Source organism: Mytilus trossulus, chromosome 8, assembly GCF_036588685.1.
Source record: "Mytilus trossulus isolate FHL-02 chromosome 8, PNRI_Mtr1.1.1.hap1, whole genome shotgun sequence".
Taxonomy (NCBI): domain Eukaryota; kingdom Metazoa; phylum Mollusca; class Bivalvia; order Mytilida; family Mytilidae; genus Mytilus; species Mytilus trossulus.
This window is the reverse complement of record NC_086380.1, coordinates 24,983,875-25,005,846: the sequence shown is the minus strand read 5'-3', so window position 1 is coordinate 25,005,846 and position 21,972 is coordinate 24,983,875. Positions and strand designations below refer to the sequence as shown.

At 32.1% G+C, this 21,972-nt stretch overlaps 1 protein-coding gene across 1 annotated transcript; it reads left to right on the top strand.

Annotated features, from left to right (window-relative positions):
• The first annotated feature begins 4,707 nt into the window (after positions 1-4,707).
• LOC134727493 (probable serine/threonine-protein kinase dyrk1) lies at positions 4,708-21,238 on the top strand. Its single transcript, XM_063591874.1, has 4 exons — positions 4,708-4,844; positions 6,276-6,334; positions 8,206-8,317; positions 20,725-21,238. Exons 2-4 carry the CDS (start codon positions 6,289-6,291, stop codon positions 21,236-21,238), a joined length of 672 nt encoding a protein of 223 aa, XP_063447944.1. The 5' UTR covers positions 4,708-4,844; positions 6,276-6,288.
• The last annotated feature ends 734 nt before the right edge of the window (positions 21,239-21,972 follow it).

The window sequence follows — 21,972 nt, the reverse complement described above, 5'->3', positions numbered from 1 at the left end:
CTTATTCAAGTGTAATGTCTCCTATTTACATTCAAGTTTGTTTTACTTTATATACTAGAAAGATTTTTTCTGAATTTAAGAACCATATTTTATCAATAAAGATAAGACTGTACTTTACATATGATGGTACAATCAATGCTACGTAGTGGACATTTTGATGAGTTTCGTAATGGACAAAACCGTTTCGTAGTGGACAAAACGTTTCGTAGTGGACATCAAACCCTATTCTATGTTGATAAAAACATACTGAAAATTACATGGATCTAACCTTTGTTATCTTTTTTTGCACGAATATAATTGGAAAAGGAGTAAAAACCAATGCGTGGTTGTGGTAGTGTCCACTACAAAACCTATTTCTGACATACTTGTTTCGTGGCCGTTTCGTAGTGGACATTATCCCACGTTTTATTTTTTTCTCACAATCTCTATATTGCAATAGTAATAAGAATGATTCTAATCTTCAAAACGCGTAATAAGCTGAACTCTAGTATTTTTTACATAATTTTGAAATTAAATACTAAAGAAGATTTGACCTGTTTCGTAGTGTTTCGTAGTGGCTGGGACAGGACATTACGTTTTTATTGAAAAACACCCAGATAGCGACCCTTTAGGATTTCACAACGACCTTTTTATATTTAAACTTATTAAATACGATTTCAGCAAACTTGTCGAAGGCCGTACGGTGACCTATAGTTGTTAATGTCTGTGTTATTTTGGTCTCTTGCGGACAGTTGTCTCATTGGCAATTAACCTCATCTCCTTTTTTATATATTGTGTATTGCATATAAATGATTCAACGATATCATTAACTGTTGAAACTATATATCAAAAGATCAACGCAGTTAGTTTTGTTTCTCTAGTAAATAACTTGCTGGAAGGTCTGGAAATTTTGTAAACAAATATAAGCTTTTTTTATTTTCAACAAGTGACATTAATTCTAAACCAGACGACTTATTTTAATATGTGTTGTTCGGTTGTTGTCTTATTAAAGGTTAACATCTGATTTGATTTTTAAGAACATAAATCATGAGCACAAGCTATTAAGGGAAAACTGTGACAGTAGTATTTAGTCGTCCATAGACGACAATACTAACATTTTCTAATTTACATTTTTTTTTAAATAAAATCCTGGACAAAACAGTTATGTGCGATATTTTACCTTGTTTAAACTGTTTCAGAAATTGAAATCAAATGTTATCATGGCCATCTTCGAACGGAATGTGTTTATAGTATTCAATTTTACCGTCATTTTTGATTAAATTTATGAAAATTTCGAAGCCAGTCGAATATGAAATATTTCAATGTGTTTCATAATTTATATTGCAAATATACGCACTACAGTTATTTATAAACAAATATGAAAGTATGTGTTACCCAAAACCTCCAATGATAGCGCACCTAAGTTGACTTCTTTTACCTGCCTTTGGTATATGAAAGGCCAATTCAAAGCCGAGAAAAAAATCTATACTACTATTGTCCCTTTAATATTTCCCCCTATTATAACATGTAAAAATAGTAGCACCTAAAACAGGACAGTTGATGGTACACTCTTATTGTGAGGAAAATATTGACAAACATTCCATGGTGAATTTGCCATTGTATTCAATATGTAAAAGTTCGTATAAAAGACTGCACTTGATTGCATTAATGCACGTATCTTTATACATCACCGACTTAAAATTTGTTACCATGATTTTTTGTACGTTTAGATTGTAATGAAAACTTGTAAACAGAAGTTTGCCGACGTCATTGTTTCCAATGACATAACATTTTATTACATAATTATACTCTTTTCAATTTTTTTTTCGGATTGCATCGTAAATAATAATATCACTAAATATGCAAATATAGGACGCCTATTTCTCTTTACTGTATGCTTGTAATTGTTTAGGACACACTATATATTGTTTTTTTAAATAACTATTTGTAAGAGTATATATCACACAAAGAGTTAACCTCGAACATGCCGAAATAAACAACACAACATAGAGCATTTGATTTAGATTTTTTTCTTCAACAATTTACAGAACTTTAACAGTCTTAATAAACATTTAAATTGAATTTACATATTCATGAACTGTCTAAAATGACAAATAAAAACCCAACATTGGCATAGCATTGACCAAATATATAGAAATGAAATGAGTATTTGAATTTGCAGAATACATATTTAACATCATAAAGCCCAACAAGTGTTTAAAGTTCAATTTTCAAGGATAAAAGACGTACTTATTTAGTACTTTTATATATTTATCAATAATAAACGTGTTATCATGTCTGCTTTTGAACACCCACATTGTCAATGGTTGGTGTATAGATGGATCATAGGAGACTAATCGGTGAAGAGGAAACATCTATTTATAGATAAGGATGTGAAGAAGATGTCAAGGATAAACCAACAAAAGCAATGTGCGTAATCGAGGATGATTCACCGTATATAAAAAAATATATGTAACATTAACAATTTGGTTTCAAATTCCAATTTGTATCGTCATCAGGTCATGTACTGACTTGAAAGATACTCTTCATAGAGTTGTTTGCACTTTTATTTCCCTGGGTCGATACCATTGCTTGTGGACTACCAGTCCCCGGAAAGAAATTCGTTTGAAACTAGAATTTCATTTCCTCAGGCAAAATTGCATCAAGATTATTTTTAGGTATTTTAGGTCATATTAATAATTAGCAATGGTAACAGGATTACAATTTAGTACGCCAGACTCGCGTTTCGTCTACATAATACTCATCAGTGACGCTCATATCAAATCAAAATATAAAGCCAAACAAGTACAAAGTTGAAGAGCATTGAGGATCCAAAATTTCAAAACGTTGTTTCAAATACAGCTAAGGTAATCTATCATGCCTTGGATAAGAAAATCCTTAAAACTTGTATTTCCAAAAAAATCAAGGTTTTGAAAACAGGCAATTTATAAAAATGACCAAATTATTGATATTCATGTCAACACCGAAATGTTGACTACTGGGCTGGTGATACCCTCGAGGACGAAACGTTCACCAGCAGTGGCATCGACCCAGTGGTGTAAATAATTATCAAAGGTACCAGGATTACATGTCTGTACGCCAGACGCGCGTTTCGTGTACAGAAGACTCTTTAGTGACGCTTATATCAAATCAAAATATAAAGCCAAACAAGTACAAAGTTGAAGAGCATTGGTCGGTGATTTGGTTGTGTTTGAAAAAAACGTCTCGTTAATCATATCGTGATGGAAAGCAAGTGAAAGCTATATATATTTAAACTAAACCTTACAACGATTTACATTTTTATTAAAAATAATTGTTTCTCCAATAGCTCTTTGCATCCATGGCAGCTGTTTATTCGGGACAATTATATAATTTTAAATGTAAACTTTGTTGTACGAATGTACATGACTTAAAGAACGCACCTACGCATGTGAGATTTCCGCGGTTTTTTTGTTGAATATTTTCAAATTTAAATACGTCGGATATCTTTTTTAAAGATAGTTCTTGTTCTATGTTCAACTCATTATGTTTTATCGTCTTTATTGAGATCAATATAAAGTATTTAATTTAATTTTAAAAAAGGAAACCGTACAGTTGTTTGTCAACTATATCTAACCATGTTTTATAAATAACATTTCCCCAGTCTTATGTATCTTCAAAATTAACAACGAGTCGCACGTCTAGATGGCACTACTTGTATTCATATATAATCAAATTATCATACTAATGATGCACTCAAACAAATATTTTTTGTTAAGATGTAATGGATTCAAACGATAGCAACAACATTTTAATACACTATCAAATAAAACAGGATACATTTCTTCAAAAACAGGAAATACCAGTACGGTATTTGATATATTTTGTTATAAGTTTTTATAAAGTTTACTATGCATCTCTTATTTTGCTTAAAAAATACAAACGTAAAATAAAGAAGACAGTAGGCGTATTTGTTTTAGAAATGATTGAATTTTCATTTTTTTTTATTATATTATTAATTCGCATATTTTACCAATTTTGATTCGTTTAGAGATAGTCACATGTTAAACTATATTTTCGAAGGTAGAGAGAAAACGGCGGATAGCAAAAAGCATATTGCACAGAGCATATTGCACGGTTATTTTTAGAATATCTAAACACCTATTTACTTTGTGACGTCATGTTATGAATTTCAAGGTATCGATAAACGTTTTGAAACAAATGATATCTGTGATCGATTATTTGACGAAAATCAAATACATAAGATGTCAAAACAAACAAAATAGATCAAATTAAATAACAACTAATATGTTGTTATTGTCAAGGAGACAATATGACAGTTATAAAATTCAAACAAAAAACAATGTTCTGAAATTATTAATATAACAAGTATAGCTTTTGTATGAGGTCAATACATGATATATCGATCCAAAGAAGTATATCAATCTCGGACTTTGACCTCAGTCAATATACTTCTTTCATGTCAATATATCCTTGTATCGACCACATACAAAGGCTATCTTTGTATTGTGTAGGGAGGTGATATAATATTTTACCACAGGCATACATTAATGCACATTTTAACACACATCAACAACTTCGAACATTTTATTATACTAACTGTTTATTTGAATTTCATAACAAACCGAGTAAAAACGATTTGTTATTTACAGTTTTCAGATATTTAACATAATACACCCACTTCTAAGTCTGATGTTCTTTTAGTATAAATCAAATATTGCTAAATATACATGACGTGTGCAAAGACACAGTTTGAAGCGTGATAAAGCTATTTCTGATTGGTTTTGGTAATAAAAAGTATATTAAATTTAGCATATAAAAAGACACACATTTTGTAAGGATGTATACTGTAATGACAATTCAAGGTAAGTTTTATATTGTTTCAGTTTACTTGAAAACAATGCTTTCATCTCTTCCGTAGCCTAAGTCTAATACAGTTCCCACTATTTTTGTAAGTTTATAAGTTGATTTTATAAATTCATATAGCAGTAGGTTACCTATTTTCAAATTTCTCCCATCACTTTATAAGATAAGAACCAATAGGCACAGGGTTGAGGAAACACATACTCTACTACAATAAGCCGTGTGTTAAGAAAATATCTTTTAAAGTACTGGTTTCAATTCAGCTGTATATCGGACGTAAGAGAAATTATATGGATTTCGAACTCATTACGATAAATCTGAATATCGATTTATTATTCACTGAGAGTGTAATTACTTGCAGTTGTCCCTTGGTTTTTGTCTCCCTGGCTATTTGTTTCCTAAGATTTTCCCTTCTTGAATTATGTCAGGGATTTTTGATTGTCCTTCTTCTCATATAATTTTGCATTTTTAAATATAATGATTGAAAATAGTTTTTGGGAAATTGAAACATAGTGTAAAAAAAAATACAGTATTGATATAATTGAACGCATACATATATGTTCTTTTTTATTCTAAAAGCAAACTTTAAAAGACCCATTTGTGACCTGTTGTCTGCTTTATGGTCGCTTTGCTTTGACACATTCCCCATTTCAATTTTCTCATTTTCATTTCAGTAAAACATTTGTAGAATGTATTTCTGATGATTTAATATGTTTAATATATTAGAAAACACCCCTCCCATGATAGTAAACTTTAATAAAAACGTTTTCGTCAAGTGATATTACTTTTCTTGTAATCGTACTGTTTTATATAATTCATGATGTAATGGTTTTAATAAAAAAAAATAGATGATGTGGTATAATTGCCAATGAGACAACCGTCCACAAGAGACCAAAATTACACAGAAATTACCAACTATAGATCATCAACAATGAACGAAGCCCATACCGCATAGTCAGCTATAAAGGACCCCGAAATGACAATGTAAAACAATTCAAACAGGAAAACTAAAAAAACAATTAACAAAAAACAAATATTTCTTACATAAACAAACAACAACTACTAACAAAGAATGCTACTTTAATACAAACTCGAAAAAATGCGTTTTTATTACACTTTTATAAACTTAATATCAACAAACATAAAAATAATATTGAGAATGGAAATGGGGAATGTGGCAAAGAAACAACAAGCCGACCATGGAAAAAACAACAGCAGAAGGTCACCATTAGGTCTTCAATATTATGTAGCGAGAAATTCCCGCACCCGGAGGCGTCCTTCAACAGGCACGTAAACAAATACATACTAGTTCAGTGATAATGAACGACAAACTAATTTCCAAATAGTACACAAGAAACTAAAGATAAAAATATATTGTTGTGGTTAAGAGATATATGCTATCTTAATGTTGTGTATTAATATTTCAATTTTAGAAAACAATTGATAATGAGGGATGAAGTTATATTTAGCTGTTTGCTTCTGACAGTATGTGGTATGACACTTATGTTAAATATCATACAAAAAAGTAAAACAAAACGTTGCTTATAAACATTCAATAAAAGTAATTTACTACTTGTTGAAAATGTGTCCATTTACATCTGATATACATGAACGTATTCCTTTGTTACGTCACTGACTTCGAAGAAGAGTATATAGTTTAATATAAATAGAAATGTATTTTGGTTGATCATAAAGTTAGCTTCGATTTTAAATCTCAATTATCTCCCGTTTGGTCACTTATATTGTGTTATTGTGCAGACTTTATTGTTTGCAAATGATTATCGTCTTCACAGTTGTTACTCAAAACAGTGTACTTACAAAAGTTTTTTTTTTTAGACTATTATGAAGTCATATTGTGAAATCATAATTAGGATATATTTACTTATGTGACTAGAGTATATCATCTATTCATTTCCATTGAAATTATTATCATATTGAATGTTTTTGAAATATTGTTACAGCATAAAGGCTACATATAGCTCTTATCATACCTCTTCCTTTTGCTTATTGGGTCATAAGTGCAAACAATATTTTATGATGAAATTAGATGCATCTTGTACAATATAAATTCACCTTATGGTAAATAGGATTCAGAAACAAGCAATTCGTGTTGATAATAATCTGTATCCTCCTTGAATTGGATACAGATTACAAAATTAAATCAAAACTTCTAGTTTACATACTCTGTTACATGATAGGAATATCGACAATGTCAATTGAGTTTCATGATTTGGGAAAAAGAAAAATGCAACTATAAAGATGAAATGCTTACAGATATTTTTTGTAAATTGTTAGTTTGTAAACCTTTTAGATTGAATAATTAAACTTTGTACAATAGGAAATAAACGATTGTTTCTTCATTTGAAGTCAAACTTGAGCCATTTAAAAGTACTTTAGTGTCCATTGGTACAATTAATTGTAGGTTTCCAAATGACGTTATCATTTTTTGTATTTTGGCCACATATGATGGGCAGTCTTATGTCCACCTATAATGGGCAAAATTATTAAAAAACAAATACCAATTAGTTTAATCCCTGAAATGGTAAAGGAATAATATCATTTTGATTTCTATAAAAACGGACGTCTTTTAGCTGTTAATGATTGTGGCTTCATGCTTTTTTATTTAGATGGTCACACCCGGGATATAGATCAATTAGTCTAAAACAGAATGAAAAAATGTTATAATTTGGACATTAGAAAAAAAATGTAAATTTTCGATAAAAACCCTGCATTGATATCCGCCTATTTTCTACGACATTTTCTTCATCCGACCGTGTGCTATCTAAATGTAACCTTCTCAAATGATTACAACAGTGTACTTTTTTATGACAGCAATGATTGTTTTTTGTCAAGAAAACATTTTTGAAGAGGATTCCTTTTTTCCTAACTTTTAAAACTAACTTTACGATTTAGGTTCTGGTCTTTAGTGTTGAAGGTGGTACTATAACAATAAGTTTCTATTACCAGTGCCCTTTGGTTTCTGCATGATTGTTTTCTAATCGTCAACTACACAATATCGCTTTTTGAATATAATGAAAATGGGATTCAGCGTATTTTTACAGATATTTTGACCAAATTGTATTATTTAATATGTCAATTTGAGTTTTAAAAAACCTAAATGTATGAATAAAATAATGCAGCGTCGGTAAACGGGAATAAAACTGAGCACTAAACGGTTTGGAAGTCTAATAAACGTTGCCAATATTTCCCAAAGTCACTATCTTCAGCCAGAAAGGAAAGGTGAATCTTGAGAAGGGGCTTTTATGTTTCAAGGCAAAACCTAAATATTCTAAACAACTTGCACTTTGTTTAGCGTTTTTATAGAATGAATACCACAATACGGTTTGTCTGTATAATTTTTAGGAATGGCAAATCAAAAGAGAAATGCAGATGTGAAAGAAATATATGTCAAACATAGTGTTTCCGGAATGAAAACAAGATATGAATTCAATGATATCCGAATCAGTAATCGCAGGTAAAATATATGCTTATGATGATTTAGATAAATGTGTATTTCAAATTCAAATACTTGTACATATCTAGTTAAAATGAGGCAGAAGTTGCTGAAAGATTTTATAAAAATTCATTCATAATTGAACGGAAAATAGACGACCAATGTACCATAACAAACAAACTACGAAAAGACAAAAACACTAGTTAATGAGTTTTATTGATAAAAGATCATTTGGATCTTTACTTCTCTGACAAGTATGTGCAACAATACAATACCTGATATTAAGTCTTTCAGACTTATATACTGCGGTAGATTCAGTAATGCTCGGACGTTTTGCTTGCAGTCATTAAAGTACTGTTCGGCACCTTTTTCAAAAGACATTATATATGAGAGTTAATTAATGAGTGCACAGCTTCAAATCGACTGCAAGCAAATTGTCTGAATAGTACTTTTAATTTTCCACAGTGAATAAGTCTAAAAAATTAACTGAAAGTCAGAAAATGACTCAATTATTAATAGTTTCTGGGCCTTCTGATCGAAATTACCATTTCAGATCATAATTGGTATACTATTTAACCGTCTACTAAAAACTATATTCAAAGCTTACTGAAAAAAATATAAGCTATAACCTGTATTTGAATTATACAATTACACAGAATACACTGATATTTTGTCATTAGTAATTTTACAGTAAGTATTTATATCTTATTTTTCATTTTTTTACTTGCAAATAGATATGTAACAATGAATTCGAAAGTCATGTGTCATTTATATATATATATATGGTGTACTTAAGAAATATTGACACCGAATGTTTGTGGCACAACATCCTGTCCACAAGTTAACAATTCTTTTTTCTGTGACGTATTAAATTTATATTAAGATCCATTTTGTTACATCTTGTGATCAATTTTATTTGGCAATCGCCAATGGCAGTCAGCAGGGTTAAAGAACATCAGTTGTTCGACCTGTTAGTCAAATGTGTTTTGTTTAAATATACTTTTTCACTCTTTTGGTCTTTTGGAAAATGTTGTTTGTGCTGTTTTTAGACCCTTCTACAACGAAATTTGTTTGACATGCACACGTATAAAAATTGCGGTTTTTATCCAACGCAGTCATAGGTTTGAACGTAGTTTTCAATTTAGACTCGTTTATATTTTTTGTTTGGGCATGTATCATATTTTCCCTCCGGTTTATATGATCCGTTCATCCTATATATTGACTCTTAAAATTCAAGAGTTAATCTAAAAATGAGGGTACTTTCTCTAAAAATGAGGGTACTTTTTATATGGCCTTCCAAATATCGTTTCGATCCCTAACATCACTGAAGAGACATTTATTGTCGAAATCCGGATATGGTGTACTAAAGAAATATTGACACCGAATGTTTGTGGCACAACATCCTGTCCACAAGTTAACAATTCTTTTTTCTGTGACGTATTAAATTTATATTAAGATCCATTTTGTCCTATATGGATGGATACATCTGTTGTAGGGTTGTCACTGACTCAGACGTACTTATATATATATATATATATATATACAACTCGTCTAAACATCAACCCAACAATGTTAGATCTGTAAATTTGCTTTCGCAAATTTTTGGTTCTTCCCTCGCCGGGATTCGAACCCATGCTACTGTGATATCGTGACACCAAATCGCCTGCACTGCAGCCGTCCCGCTAGACCACACGACCACCTGGGCTCTCAAAAAAAGAGCTTTCGGTGGCCATATGTTACCTTTCCACGTCAGTTTTAATCTAGCGGCGTACTACAGTACATGATATATAAGGCATGAAGATGTTATTGTTACAGATCAGCTAAATTATCTATAGTAAAGGATCCTACAAATTAATGTAAGATACAGTCACAGAAAATAATTATATTCATAAGTACGTCTGAGTCAGTGACAACCCTACAACAGATGTATCCATCGGATCGCCATCAATGATGGTGATACATGGCTGTGTACATAATGTATATACAACTCGTCTAAACATCAACCCAACAATGTTAGATCTGTAAATTTGCTTTCGCAAATTTTTGGTTCTTCCCTCGCCGGGATTCGAACCCATGCTACTGTGATATCATATATATATATAAGTGTCTAAGAATGTAACTTTAACACACTAATGAGTGTTATAAAATTAGGTGTTATATTTTATATATTATTCACGCAATATTTCGCTAAACAAATTAGCTTCATCGGGCGTGTGCATCTATCTAGGTGAAATCGGATGCATGACAAAAAATATCTTTGTAGCTTGAGCTACACAAAAGTTTAACATATTGATTAATGATCTGTATAAAACAAATTTTTGCCGTTTATTGTACATAAACATTTTTTCAAAAATTCAAACAAATAGTTGTTTTAATTAAATAGAAGTAAAATTTATGAGTTATTCCTTTGGTTTCGGGTAGAACTGTTTTTCATCCCTCTCATTAAGTCCATCAGGTTCAAGAGTACGTAGCTGATGCATCCAGAACCTTTCTCTCTTTTTTCTCATTTCTGAGTCCCAATTTTGGTTTACCTCAATAATTTGAAAGGTGATATTTTCAAAAGTATGTCCTGTTTTTAAGAGGTGTCTCGTAATTGGACAGTTTCTTCCTTTAGTATAGAACGACCGATGATTGTTTAGTCTGATGTTGAATGTGGTTTCTGTTTCACCAACATACTGCAGCTTGCAAGTTCCACAAGTAAGAATATAAATACTATTTTCCGTTTTGCAATTAGATGTAACATAGATGTTGTATCGCTGCTTTGTTACTGTGCTGCTGAAAGAGTGGTCAGTGTTGGCGGCTTTACAGCACTTACAGTTCCTTCTACCGCATTGTTTGTAACACCCAAATTTTGAAGTTTCTTGTTTCTTTACTTTTGATGTCACAAGTATGTCTTTGAGATTTTTGGGTCTGCGATAGGCAATAAGAGGAGGTGATGGGAAAATTTCTTTTAAGGAAGAGTCATTTTCGATTAGACTCCAGTGCTTTCGGATAGAAGATGAAATATTTGTCAAATCGGGATGGAAAGTTACAACAAACGGAATTCTATCTGCACGGGTCGCCTTATTTTTGTATTCCATGAGGCTAGCTCGATCTTTTTCTTTAGCTTTATCAAAAGCGTCTGTGATGTTCTTGGTTTTATATCCTCTTGATTTCAGCTGTGTTTTTAGTTGTCCCAAACGATAGTTAAGTTTGGATTCCGAGGAGCAAATTCGCTTTAGTCTGATGGCTTGACTGTAAGGTATACTCCTGGAGCAGTGTTTCGGGTGACAAATTTTTGGAGAAAGGAACTGGTGTTTATCAGTTTTCTTTGTGTGGAGGTCAGTTGTCATGACCCCGTTTTTTACAAATGTGGTGGTGTCGAGAAAAGCAATTTTCTCGCTTGAAAATTCAGATGTAAATTTAATTGAGTGATGGAACTGATTACAATGATCTAAGAAATCTTGCAAATGTTCTGCAGTATCGTTCCATTTCATGTCAATATCATCAATAAAACGGAGCCATGACAAAGGTTTGTATGGCACACTCAAAATGATGCGTTCTTCGAGATCCCCCATAAAAAGGTTGGCAAAAGAAGGTGCCATTTTTGTTCCCATACTAGTTCCGTCAATCTGTAAAAAGTGCTTGTCGTTGAAAATAAAGTTGTTATTTTCAAGAACTAGCTTGAGCAATTGAACTAGACAGTCAGTTTGAGGATGTTTATCCTTTCGAGTATTCCATACTTTTTCACACGCGGCTATTCCTTCATCTTTTGGAATATTTGTGTATAAAGAACACACATCCATTGAAACCAACACAATTTTGGTTTCAATGGATGTGTGTTCTTTATACACAAATATTCCAAAAGATGAAGGAATAGCCGCGTGTGAAAAAGTATGGAATACTCGAAAGGATAAACATCCTCAAACTGACTGTCTAGTTCAATTGCTCAAGCTAGTTCTTGAAAATAACAACTTTATTTTCAACGACAAGCACTTTTTACAGATTGACGGAACTAGTATGGGAACAAAAATGGCACCTTCTTTTGCCAACCTTTTTATGGGGGATCTCGAAGAACGCATCCTTTTGAGTGTGCGCAGCTACATTAAGGCCGTTTTCACACTACTTTCGACAAGGGCAGATAACTCCGTTCAATCTCATTAAATATTCATGCGTCGTTGTACACGCCGCCATGATGGAGAAGAAAAAATGTCCAGTTTACCATCTTTTGATGAAGCAGCGTTGCAGCAATCGTTGCCTTAGGATGCGGAATGGTCCAAGTCAGGGTAATTATAGAAAAATTGTAAAAAGTCATGGATAAATTATATGATTTAGGCGATTTTCTGTCGAGTATTAAGCCCCGCCCTCTACGAATATTTAGCCAATCAAAAAATACCTGCTTCATTTAGAAGCTTGCATCAATATTTTTCTCGAGCACCTGTAATGTGACGAAAAATAGGAAATATGGACAGAAATGTGGAATTTGTGTTAATCTAGATAGATATTTAGTAAGAATTAACCCAACAACATCACAAAAAATGGAAACGGTACGTTGAAACGGAGTAGTCTGCAAATCTCAGGCCTCCGACTTGTGATGTTGTGCCTATAACTAGCCTAATTTATGCATTCTCTCGGTTAAAAGAAGTTATTTGCACTGATCCAATCTATTGTTTTCACATTTTTGTTGATTTTAATGAATGTTTGATGCATTTCCTTTACAAATGAAGATATACACAAAAAGGGGGGGGGGGCACATTTGTTTCAAGATGGTGAAATTATACCCCCTTATCATGTTCATATAGTCTTCAAGCCAGGAAAGTGATATATTTATACCAGAATTGGTGCAGTTATGCAGACCATCTTGCTGAATGTGTGGTCAAGCCCTTTCAGTCATTCATTTTGTGATAGCTATATGCAGCAATTTAAAACTTAAAGCTCCTCTAAAAATTCTAAAAGTTATCGTTTAATAGGCGTAGCTCAATATTATCCTCGTCTCTTGGTTGTTCTTGCCATTAAGAATTGTGATGTCACGCTTTCAATGCTTGTTATTTTTACTTTGGCACTTTCCTATGACCGATTGGAATAGACTTAATGATTAGTTTAGTTAGCATATGTTTAAAATACAAAAATGTAGTTATCAAAGGTACCAGGATTATAATTTAGTACGCCAGACGCGCGTTTCGTCTACGCTGTACAGTATATTGAGTCAGTAGTTTCTAATGATAATGATAATTTGAGATACATGTACATAAGTTTTCATCTCTAACTGTACTTTTGCTTGTATGTTTAGGATGGCATTTACTTCCACACGTTTATATCTTAGCTTTTTTGCATTTGCACGTCTTGGTTGTGCACGAATCTTTTTATTAACATCTTGTGCATGTTTTGCTTGTAAGTGACAATTAAACTAGCATTCTTTGCAGCTGCGTGCAGTGATATCAAGGTCTCGGGCCATACCGATGTGTCTGCAGTGTCTTTAAGAGGCTCTAGATCTTCAATATCGTAACATGACTGCAGTACACTTCTAGTATATTCACAGAAAAAATATTTATAAATTAACTTTAAACTATGGTCCAGACATGCCAGACGCCCTGCCCTGTTAACCACCGATATGCGCAACATAACAAAACTTCATTTTACAATAAGTGCAATTGATTTTTGAGATCTTCTTATTGTTCTTACAAGTAGTCAGTAAACTTCAATGTGTGAAACTGCTTTTTTTTATTTAGTTAAAAAAAATTCTTATAAAAATATAATAAAATTACCATTTTAATGACATGACAACTAGAAGGGTCTGACATACCTTACGAAGAGTTTAGAAAACGTGTTAATTACCCAGATCATATGCGTACAGTTGGACCATATGAGTATTTATCTTACCTCCTATACATTTCTAGGAATATGATCGGTTAAAAGCGTCCTTGTGGAGACTGTGTATATTTGATATCAGGTTAGTAGGGAGACGTGGCTTATTTCATACATGGTTAGTAGTGGTGTTTTGTCCCTGAATACTCTATATTAGGCAAAAGGGAGGTGGGGCTTATTTCATACATAGTTAGTAGTAGTCGCTTTATAAAAACAAAAGGTACTGAGAAAAAATCTTAACGGTTCAACAGCTACTAAATTGATGATTAAGATGGAAATAAATTCATGAAATGCATTTAAACCTAACAAGTTGTTATTATATATATTGGCGTCTGTCTTTGTAGGATCGCCAGAAAAAGATTCTTAATGCTAACAGTATTGAAGACTTGCTCATTTTGATAGTAGTCTAAATTTCACACGTTAAGATAGTCGCTAAGATAAATTCGTTACATAGTGTGCTAGTGACGTGATACGGTATATATGGGGTCAGTAAATTCAATATGGGGAGTCGAGCCTCGCTCTCACCCCATATGGAATTTACTGACCCCATATATTTCGTATTAGGTCACTACATGTAGCACACTATGTAACTAATAATACCCATATGTCATGACCATACTCGTATGGTCCGGAACATATATATATATATATATAGTCAGTTTGAGTAATAATTATCACATAATACCCTATGGACATAATGCTTTTCATATCATCATTTTTGAATGCGTTTTATTTCATACTGGATACAAAAATTCAATATACTGTACATACATGACATAGACACATATATGCCAGAAAAGAAGTCATGTGCCAGATACACTGTATATACATAAACATTAATTAACATTTCCCGTCATCTATGTTAAAATAACTTTTAATATGGACATATCTCTTATTGTCATGTCATGATGTCACTATTAGAATGACTCGGTGAGAGCTTCAGTCCTTTCACTAAAACTGGGTACAATTTTACTATATCCAGAAATTGCATGCCAGAAAGGTAGGCAAGTGAGAAATAAATATTAAAATTCAAATGTATGCTAAGTTAGCCAGCTATGTCATGTATGTTGACATGTCAGCTTTGAGTTAAAAACATTCATCGTACATGTACGTACATTTGTACCAACATACATTTGTACATGTACATCTTGAATATAATATATTTGAAGCGGGTTCTGGATGACTACCAACTTACTAAAATGATATAGTTATTTAAGCAAGATATTATATACAAAAAAAGAAGATGTGATATGATTGTCATTGAGACCACTCCACAAGAGACCAAATGTAACAGAAATTAACAGCTATAGGTCACTTTACTGCCTTCAACAATGAACAAAGCCTATACCTCATAGTCAGCTATAAAACCATATAGGTGTTCCAGACCACATGAGTATTTGGACCTGACCATACATGTATTTAAATCATTGATTGATTGATTGTTGGTTGCTTTACGCCGTATTTGGGTTAAATTGAAATAAAGATTTATCAAAATCTTTATTTTTAGTTTTAAAAGTTGAAATTATTACCATAAGATGGATAAAGTGAACAAGCGAGCAATTGAAATTAGACATTTGATTAATTGTAAATCTGAATGCTATTTTTGTTCTCTCGCCCAAGGTGACACTTGCTACCACAAGTAACGTAATATTTTTTTATATTAACATGTTGCAGTTCATGCATGATCCTAAGCATTTCTATTTTTTGTAAAGTTGCTAAATATAATAAAACAATTGCCCTCCCACATTATATTTACTTCCCATAACTTCAATTTCAGTGGCCATAATTCAAGTGTCAGATGAATTACTGATCGACATGCTGAATATAAGAGATTAACAGATTTAATAAGCGTGACTTTTTTTTAAATAGTTTGAATATAAACTTCTTATTTCAATTACAATTGAACTTTTATATTAATTTGAGAGTAAAGTTATTTTGATCTGTTATATGCATTTGTATCCAATAAACTTAACTAACTTCTTAATACTAGTCAGACTGTTCGCGTACGGTCGACTATATGAGTATTTAAAAAAAGTATGCATACAGTCCAAACGGTACGCGTACAGTCCAATAACTCATACGGTCTGGAACATAGGCATTATATAGTTTTTCCACTTTTGTTTATATTCATTATGTTATTTAGTTTTGTAATTTAATGGGGTTTGCTGATGTCAACTTTTTTATTCAACAGGCACATGCTATTTTTACTTTATATATAGCTTCCTAGAAGATCAGGCAGGGTATATATAGCTTCCTAGAAGATCAGGCAGGGTAACTCTTGGCATTATGCCATATTACCTGGCTGGTAACTGTTTATGTGCTATTTACATTAAAATTGTAGCACTTTACAGTTGCTGGGTAGGTTAAAATATCTCATCATTAAGAACATGGCAGCAATAAAGAAGATGAGGCATGAAAAAATGAAACTGAAATGATGAGTTCCTTGGGTCATTGCCTATTTCAATTGTTGATGTAAAAGAAGTCCATACTGACCATGTACTTGTAAGTTTTACTATCTGGAATATGCTGTTTTACTTATATTATCAGCACTAACTTATTTAAGACTGTATGAAGTCATATAATTGCTTATCGCCACTTCATTTTCTGTCTGATCATGTGTGGCAATCATACCACATCTCATTTTTGTTGAGTCACCGACTTTTGTCATAGAAGGAAGACATCACGATTCTACATTGCATTGGCAACGGCTTCCACAAATATTCACTCTGCGGTTAAAGTTTTGTAAAAAAGAAACTTGATTATTCCTATTTTACTTATAAATGGAGTTTTTATTCTAGTAAACATTACAAATACTCTGTGGTTAAAGTTTAAAATTTTAATAACTTTCTTAAACTATCCTGGATTTGTACGAAACTTGGACAGAAGGTTGTTTATGATCAAAAGCTAAAAAAAAATCTTATGGAGGAATTTAAATAGAGAAAAATAGTCAACAAATGACCGAACAACGCATTAATTTTATATCACTTGGAAACCACGGTAATTCATTGTAAGCACTGTAATAAATGTATTCAATCGTAGAAAGCATCATACATTCAAAATTAAAATTAAACTGAAGAAGATATGTGTGAGGAATGAAAATTATTTGTTCTTATTGCTGACAATAAAAAATTATGGACCGTTATTTAATATGACAAAACACTATAATCCCTAGGTCACTCACGCTTTTTGCATTTTAAAAGTAAGTGTAACAGATGTTGAATTTAATATATTTGTACATTATTTTTTTATATGTAACAGTTAACTGTTACAATTGAGATACTTGTAAGTTCATATCATTTTAATTTAAACCAAATTATTGGACCATGATAGTTTTTATATCCAAACTTAAAAAACATATTGCTTTGATTCCCTTTACCAATATATCAAAGATATATTATGATTTAAAAGATGGTTAAATTCGTGCTTATAGCATAAATTTGTAACAATATTATTTCATAAATTAATTGTAAATTCTTGCAATACAATCTTACCATGAGATTTTAAAATAATAAAATATACAATTAATGGGTGCAAAATTCATTCTATAACATTAAAGAGATGTTAAAGATATATTTATCTCTATATTTTGTTTAGTGTTTTTATGTTGCAAATATGTCAATGGTTGATTTTGCGGTCACAATTTAACAAATAGAATTTCTGTAAATTTATTCTTGCATATCTGACACTGATTACTGGTATAAATGGGGTTGCAAAAAAGGGTTATATTACTACTGAAATTTGGAGATTTTGTTATTGCATTGTTAGATTTGTAAGATCACAGACTGAAAACTCATAAGTTTGTAAAAGTAAAATATATTTTTGTCTAACATTTGTCTAAGTTCATTACAAAATGTAGAGTAATTTTTCTTCCTTAATTTCTGTTGGAATATTATGCTTGCAATTTTTTTTCAGATATATCAGAGTATACATGGTACATTGTATACACTTAAATGTATCTTGTTAAGTTTAAAGATTATAGGTTCTTTTAAAATGAAAAGTCACATGTTGACAAAATTGTATTTAACATGATCATTGCAGATACATGTAGATTGAAAGCTTTGCCGTTTTTAGTTAATCAATATAAGGTCCCATAAATAAAAACGGACACATCTTATATATCTTGAGTACTTTTATTCACTCACACAAAGTGTAAATATTCTTATAAATTTTAAAAACACCGGCTTTTATATTTAAAAAACGTATTATATCATCTATCATTAAGCGCGGAAACAACCCTCGCTTTCCCCGGTACCGATTCAAAATCGTTATCTTTGTTGCGCTTTAAAATATTGCCGACGATAGAATTTTCGTTTAATTTTCAATATTTTGACCTAGCACAACCTTTTAATCTCAAACAAATGCCACCAACTGAGGAAAATTATTTTAAGAATTTAAATACGATCATGAATCTTGCTGGGGGTTTCTCCAATTTTGTTTCTGAGAGTCATACGAGGTAAGCAAAGATGACAAAATCACGGAATTTGACCTTCAAAGACGTAAAATCATTCTAAATAAACATTTTTAACAAACTGTTCTGACCCCCAGCACTTTTAAGTGACACTGGTAGTTGCTTAACCTATTGTTAAAATTTGGATGAGAATGGTGAAGGGTAAAAGGTTGTGCTCGAGCCAAATACAGACGACAGTTTTAACATATGAAAATGGCATGTCACGTGACAGTGATAGGGTCACGGGGTCATATTTTTATGTTCAGTGATGAGAAATCAGACGGCCTTTCGTTATTGTCCATGTACGACTATGAAATATTTGACATTAAGCCGATTCTGACAATTCCGTTTTCACCCCCCTTTTTTCGTCAAATTTACAAAATTGCGTCCTTAATGTAGCTGCGTGCCATACAAACCTTTGTCATGGCTCCGTTTTATTGATGATATTGACATGAAATGGAACGATACTGCAGAACATTTGCAAGATTTCTTAGATCATTGTAATCAGTTCCATCACTCAATTAAATTTACATCTGAATTTTCAAGCGAGAAAATTGCTTTTCTCGACACCACCACATTTGTAAAAAACGGGGTCATGACAACTGACCTCCACACAAAGAAAACTGATAAACACCAGTTCCTTTCTCCAAAAAGTTGTCACCCGAAACACTGCTCCAGGAGTATACCTTACAGTCAAGCCATCAGACTAAAGCGAATTTGCTCCTCGGAATCCAAACTTAACTATCGTTTGGGACAACTAAAAACACAGCTGAAATCAAGAGGATATAAAACCAAGAACATCACAGACGCTTTTGATAAAGCTAAAGAAAAAGATCGAGCTAGCCTCATGGAATACAAAAATAAGGCGACCCGTGCAGATAGAATTCCGTTTGTTGTAACTTTCCATCCCGATTTGACAAATATTTCATCTTCTATCCGAAAGCACTGGAGTCTAATCGAAAATGACTCTTCCTTAAAAGAAATTTTCCCATCACCTCCTCTTATTGCCTATCGCAGACCCAAAAATCTCAAAGACATACTTGTGACATCAAAAGTAAAGAAACAAGAAACTTCAAAATTTGGGTGTTACAAACAATGCGGTAGAAGGAACTGTAAGTGCTGTAAAGCCGCCAACACTGACCACTCTTTCAGCAGCACAGTAACAAAGCAGCGATACAACATCTATGTTACATCTAATTGCAAAACGGAAAATAGTATTTATATTCTTACTTGTGGAACTTGCAAGCTGCAGTATGTTGGTGAAACAGAAACCACATTCAACATCAGACTAAACAATCATCGGTCGTTCTATACTAAAGGAAGAAACTGTCCAATTACGAGACACCTCTTAAAAACAGGACATACTTTTGAAAATATCACCTTTCAAATTATTGAGGTAAACCAAAATTGGGACTCAGAAATGAGAAAAAAGAGAGAAAGGTTCTGGATGCATCAGCTACGTACTCTTGAACCTGATGGACTTAATGAGAGGGATGAAAAACAGTTCTACCCGAAACCAAAGGAATAACTCATAAATTTTACTTCTATTTAATTAAAACAACTATTTGTTTGAATTTTTGAAAAAATGTTTATGTACAATAAACGGCAAAAATTTGTTTTATACAGATCATTAATCAATATGTTAAACTTTTGTGTAGCTCAAGCTACAAAGATATTTTTTGTCATGCATCCGATTTCACCTAGATAGATGCACACGCCCGATGAAGCTAATTTGTTTAGCGAAATATTGCGTGAATAATATATAAAATATAACACCTAATTTTATAACACTCATTAGTGTGTTAAAGTTACATTCTTAGACACTTATATAATTCAATTTAGTAACTGCATCAGTTTATTTACAAACTGATCCACACCTAGATAGATTGAATGTTGATTGTTGCTATTTTTAGACACTATATATATATATATATATATATATATATATAGCATTCGTATTTAGATAATAGATGAATTTAGTTGTCAGTACATTTCTGGGTAATGAGTTTGGATGTCCCTTTGGTATCTCTCGCCCATTGTGTAGGTGATCAATGAGATTTGAACACTGGTAGATTGTTGTTGCCTTAATTTATAAATTGCATTATGATGATAAAAATTTGTTGTTTTTTTTCAACAGGAAAAGATGGAGCATTGGAAGTGTCAATAACGGCGATCATAACTCTGCAAATGGCAATCAAAACATTGGCAATACAAATACAAAAAAGAGCAAGCATACACATGTGATAGATGCTCGAAATGAAAGAAATTCAAGAAGGAAACGAATGATGAAAATCTGTAAAAATTGGAGCATAGGAAGTAACTATACAGGCGATGGAAATACAGCAGATAACAACACTAATATTGACAACACGAATAAAACTACAAATGAAATTGGGGTAGGAAATTTTGAACATTCTGAACAGAAAAGTGACTGGAGTATCGGCAGTAACAACGAAGGAAATAACAATTCCGCAAATGGCAACACAAATATTTGCAATAACCAGAAACATAGTCACAAGAATACAAATGTATTCATTGCTGGAAATGTCAGAAACAATGGAAACAATGGAAGGAAAAGTGGCACCTTTTTATATTATGTGGTTTATATGTCAAAACTGCTTATTACTTGCTTTATTGTAAGACATTTGTAAATAGTTGACGTTTTCATTTTGTGTTCTTTAAGAGGATTTCACAAATAAAAATTCCTTTTTTTTTAAGTTGTGTTATTCTTGTCTCCTTGCATTAGCAGCGATAGATAAAGAATAATAAACGGGGAAATCCGTAATACATTCTGTATCACCCCGGGTAACCAATACCAGCAGAGGGCCGAATTCCTGAAGGCTAATATTTGTCGAGGATGATACAGCATATGCTACGAATTTTATCATTAATTAAAACGGAGGACTTTCGATTTTCGAAATTGAAGTCTTCTTACGAAATAACATATTTGTTAAGGTTTGATATACTATCCAATATATATTTGACGTCACACAATAGGCAGACCTGAGGCCGTCTTTTCATGCTACACTCTTCGACCAGTACTGCAGCAGCACTACTTATGCATTCAAGCTCCTCAAAGAATATGCCAGTGTGTATGGTCCACCACCAAAATGACAACGTAAACAAGTAAAACTTGATGTATTCAACAGTTTTCAGTACTTCATTTTTTAACTTGCATGTGTGCTTCTTGTAAGCAATTACTGTTCATCTAGCCCTGATGATATCTGTTTACTGTTTTTATTTTTGATTAAATTGATAGTTGAATTGAGTAGATTAAATGTGTTACATGTATTTTGTTATTCAACTAAAGATCCATGCATATAACCGTAGATACATTTTACAAGTATAAATTAACATACACATTGTTTCATGAAAGGTGAACCAT

Excerpts from the sequence above, each read along its gene's own strand:
- LOC134727493 (XM_063591874.1), top strand. The coding sequence starts at position 6,289 with ATGAGGGATGAAGTTATATTTAGCTGTTTGCTTCTGACAGTATGTG. Across the intron at positions 6,335-8,205 it reads TTTGCTTCTGACAGTATGTG|GAATGGCAAATCAAAAGAGA; the intron begins GTATGACACTTA and ends TATAATTTTTAG. Across the intron at positions 8,318-20,724 it reads ATCCGAATCAGTAATCGCAG|GAAAAGATGGAGCATTGGAA; the intron begins GTAAAATATATG and ends TTTTTTCAACAG.